This window comes from Bison bison, unplaced genomic scaffold (genome assembly GCF_000754665.1).
Source record: "Bison bison bison isolate TAMUID 2011002044 unplaced genomic scaffold, Bison_UMD1.0 scf7180017864180, whole genome shotgun sequence".
NCBI classification, from domain to species: Eukaryota; Metazoa; Chordata; class Mammalia; order Artiodactyla; family Bovidae; genus Bison; species Bison bison.
The window spans coordinates 8,255,070-8,259,924 of record NW_011494752.1 but is presented as its reverse complement, the minus strand read 5'-3'; the positions used below and the strand labels follow the sequence as shown (position 1 = coordinate 8,259,924).

At 44.9% G+C, this 4,855-nt stretch overlaps 1 protein-coding gene across 1 annotated transcript in view; it reads right to left on the bottom strand.

The window, feature by feature from the left end:
• MPRIP (myosin phosphatase Rho interacting protein) overlaps positions 1-4,804 on the bottom strand; it is a 92,993-nt gene extending 88,189 nt beyond the window's left edge. The window contains exon 1 of the mRNA XM_010843163.1: positions 4,602-4,804. Within this exon, the coding sequence (XP_010841465.1) occupies positions 4,602-4,718 (117 nt within the window). The 5' untranslated portion in view covers positions 4,719-4,804. The remainder of the gene's footprint in view (positions 1-4,601) is intronic.
• Positions 4,805-4,855: the final 51 nt, after the last annotated feature.

Sequence of the window (4,855 nt, the reverse complement as noted above, 5' to 3'; positions counted from 1 at the left end):
TGAGGGGTGGCAGTGGGTTGGGGGTTGGAAAGCTATGTATGCTCACTCCAGAGGCCAAATCTAGCCCACTGGTTACTTTTTCTTAAGGTCCCAAGACCAAGAATGGTTTTTACATTTTAAAATGGTTATATAAGTACGTACCTAAATGCCTCAATTTTGCCTGTGGTCCTACAAAGCTGAAAATATTATCTGGCCCTTTAAGAAAGTATTTGCCAATCCCTAGACTCTAGAAACAAAACAATCAGATACTCACTCCAGAGACACTAGAAGCAGAGGGCAGGTTTAGGATTTGTGTGTATGTGTGATTCTTGAACTTTTTTTATTGAGACAAAATTCACATCACATAAAATTAACCACTTTCAACAGAACAGTTCAGTGGCATTTAGTACATAGTGTTGGGCAAACAGCCTCTCTGTCTAAGATCACTCCAAAACAGAACCTTGACCCCATCAGCAGGTATGCCCTGTTCCCCTCTAACCAGAACGCTTGCAACCACTAATCTGCTTTCTGTCTCTACAGATTTACCTGTGGTGGACATTTCATATCAACGCAATCATACAGTATTTGACCTTTTGTGTCTGACTCTTTCACTTAATATCAGTTTTTGAGGGTCAATCATGTTGTAGCACGTCTCATTACTTCATCCCTTTTTTATAACTGAATGATACTGCAGTGTATGGACAGACAATAATTTCTCTGTTCGTCCACTGATGAATACTTGGGTTGGTGCTACTTTCAGCTATTGTAAATAGTGCTGTTAGAAACATAGGCATAAAACTATTTGTTTGAATACCTGTTTCCAATTCTTTTGGGTATATGCTAGGAATGGAATCACTGAGTCACGTGCTGATTCTTCTGAGGAAGTGCCAAGCTGATTCCCAGAGCAACTGTACCATTTTACACTCCCAGAAACAACGCACGAGGGCTCCAACTTCGCCACATCTTCACCACACTTAACACTTTCCCTTTTTCTTCTACAGCCATCCTGGTGGGTATGAAGTGGTACCTCATTGTGGTTTCAATTTGCATTTCCCTAATGACTAATGATATTAACCACTTTTCATGTGCTTGTTTGGTCATTTGTAAGGTCTGGGACTTCTGACACACCCTTTACCAAACTATCTACCAAGCTGAATAATCACAAATCTTCTAAAATGGGTGGGCATGAAATCTTTCCGTTGTTTCTGAGATAAATGTTAAGTCAAATAAAGAAGTTCCATACCCTGGAACATCTAAGAAAGTCACAGAAGAGAAATGATGAGCTGACTGGTGAAATGATTCACAAGGACAGCAAGGCCTGGTCTACCCACCTCCATGTCTGGGATTGCTACCCCAATGCCCCAGAGGCCCCAGCGGCCCCAGCACTGGAGTACGAGCGCAGCAAGGGGCAGAATTAGACTAGGGGGCTGAGGGAAGACACAGGAGGGCTGAAGAGCTAGGAAAGACCAAGACCAACCTCCTCTTTCTCCTGGAGAGAGACAACCCAGCGAAGGTCCCAAAACAGTGCTAGACCAGGGACCAGAACTGAAGTTTGGTGATTTCTTTCACAAACAGCCGTGCTTAATGGTGCACAAGTCAGCTGGAGAGGGAGACATCCAGCCAACAGCCCCAGGAACCCAGGCTGGCACGAGGACCCGGAAGCCAAGACCCCTCAGTTCCAGACCTGCTGCTCCCACTGACCAACAAGCCTCCCCCCTCTCGTTTCACTCTACACAGCCTCATGAGCAACTCCATTCAGTTCTATGACATCAGAATTCCCACCGGGCCTCAACCCCTCCTCCAGCTCTAAACAACTACCTAAGTAGGTGATTCCACCTAAGGACCATATTGGACCTCCACCTCCTTGAAGTCAAATGTACTGCTTTTTTTACTCGGGAATTCCCTACTCCCCCAAATCTACTCCAAATCTGCTATTCTCAACTGCCGTTAAAGGTACTTTTACCCAATCAGGTTTCCTCAATTCCCACCTCTGATCGACTACCAATGTCTTGTTCCCAGTGTCAGCACTGACCTGGAGAAGACCTTTACAGACATTTACCTGGACTTCTTCAAGAGCATCTATTACAGCTTCTGCCTTTAGCCAGAATTATTATCTTCCTACAACACAAACCCAATGGGTTAAAAAGCTAAGCACAGGTAATTCTCTGGAGGTCCAGTGGTTAGGACACCATGCTCCTTTCACTGCCAAGGGCCCAGGTTCGATCCCCCCGTCAGAGAACTAAGATTCCCACAAGCCACACAGTGTGGCCAAAAAACACAAACAAAGTTAAGCATAAAAATAATATTTGCTTACTTATATTAGAGAAAATATTAGAGGCTATTCTATAATGCTGGAAATAAAACCTTTATAAGCATGACATTAAAACTACAAACTATAAAGGAAAACATGGAAACCTAACTGCATTCATATTTAAAACTACCATATAAAGGCTTCCCAGGTGGCTCAGAAGGTAAAGAATCTGCCCGCAGTGTGGGAGACCCCGGTTCAATCCCTGTCCCGGAAGATCCCCTGGAGAAAGATATGGCAACCCATTCTAGTATTTTTGCCTGGAGAGTTCCATGGACAGAGAAGCCTGGCAGGCTACATACAGTCCATGAGGTCACAGAGTCAGACACAACTGAGCGACTAACACACACATGTAAAAAGAGGAAAACACCTTACATTCACTTAAACACAGTATATAACAGGTACTGCAACCGCTGAGCCTGCGTGCTGTAGAAGCCTGCACGCCACAAGACGACCCAGGTACCAAATTAGTATCTAGAGTGGGAGTCAGCAAACCATGGCTCCAGGCCAATCCTCCCAACTGCCTGTTTTTGTAAATGAAGTTTTACTAGAAACAGCCATACCCCTTAGGTTACATCTTGTCTATAGCAGCTTCACACAGCGGCTTTTGTTGTACAGTAGCAGAGCTCCATAGTAGCCACAGAGGTCTATGGCCCACAAGGCTGAAATATTTACTATCTGACCTTTTACAGAAAGTTTGTGGACTCCTGACCTAGAATATATACAGAAAACTCCCACAACTCAATGGGATGAGGGGTTGGGGGGGACTAACCTGATAGAGAAATGGGGAAATAATATGAAAATCCACAAAAGAAACAAAATATACCCAACAAATATTATTAAAAGAGGCTTAACCTCACTGGTAACTTGGGAAATTATTATAGAACTAAATCATTTGATAATACCCAGTCGTGGCAATGGTAAGATATACAGTCTTTTCCGGAAGACAATTTGATGATTACCTGGAAAAAATATATGTATGTATTTAATATATTTTATATCAATTCACTCAATTTTTACAGATCTTCCCCCAGAGAAATACTTGCACTTGTGCGTGTGCAGGTGCGCACACACATACCCAAAAGCAGTTAGAAAGCTGTTCATTGAAGCATTCACTATCTATAACAACAAAACCAGTAAGGAACCTTGCTGCCCAGCAATAAGGTAATGGTTAAACTATGGTACATCCCTGACGATACAAAATGCAAAACAAGTTTGGTATACTGATATGTATGACCATGAAAATGGCTACAAGACATCATCAAGAAGAGAGAAAAAAAATTATGTGGCAGAGCAAAAATGCACACAGTTTAGGTTAAAAAAGATTTTTTCACTGTACTTGACTCCGTGTGTATGCAGAGAAATGCATAGGAGAACAACTAACGGATAAACGCCTTAAAGAGGAGGTAGCCTCGATGATCCCTAATCTATCTTCCAGCCTTGACGGTCTAAAATAAGCCCGGGGCGGGAGGGGCAACAGGAAGCAAGGACTTGGGGAAGACTGATGGGAACCGATTGGCTGAGGTTTCCTAATGGAGCCATGAGGATGGGGGGGGGGGCCGGATGCAGGGAGCAGCAGCTAAGGCTGTTGGCAACCGCCCTAAGTCTCCCTCCTCTTTTCAAGAGCAGTTTCTTCCTGAAAGATCCCAGGAGGTAGAAGCCTGGCGTAATCCCTCCAGGCACAAATAACCCAATCATTTCAGAAACTACCATTCCACTTGTGCCTGGGAGGGCCCAGGCCTATTTCAAAACCTACAGTTCAACTGTGAATACACTGCAAGATTAAGGTACTTTTAAATTTGCAACATCCACCCACGAATCCAATTAATAATCAGCATTTTTTAAACAGATACATTTCAAATATGCAGATTTCATTCCAGTTCAACTAAGCTTAAGAATCAGAAAACAAGCCCTTTGAGGTGTAAACACTCAATTTAAGCAGCTGTCTAGAATAACTAGAAAACTCTCAGAATAACCCTTGCCAAGACCAGAAACTTTCTAAATTCAAGTTTACTGTTCTGCAGGTGATTCTTGTTTGTTTTTTAAGCTGTAAAAGGAAAAAGTTTACTAAGGTATCACGCCGCTTTTCATAACAGCCTGGTGAGGGAAGATTCCTGCTCCCAATTTATGGAGAAGGAAATGAAACTATACCGAGCAAACGGACTTGTTCAAGGTCACACACTTGCCAGTGACAGCAAGCCTAAGAAGCTCGGTCTCCTGAGTCCTGGTCCAGGACCCTCATCGTCACAGGAACTGCTTCCCCGGGCGAGGAGTCCGGTGGAGAGAAGGGCATGTCCCTTAGAAGCCCACTCACCACCGGGAGTGGGCCCTGAGGTCCTGACGCTCTGACTCTGCCGCCCCGGGTGTGGAGTCTCGGTAACGGGAGTCTTTTCCTGGCCGCTGGGGACGGCGGCGGGTCCCGTGCCGTCATCCCTGCCAGGCCACCCACTCCGCAGCGAGAGAAACGGCCCACCCCGGCCACTGGAAAGCGGTGAGCCGGTGGAAGGAGCCGCCGCGACGAGGTCAGCTCCCAACCCCGCGCAGAGAGACCAGGGAGACCTCGAGGAG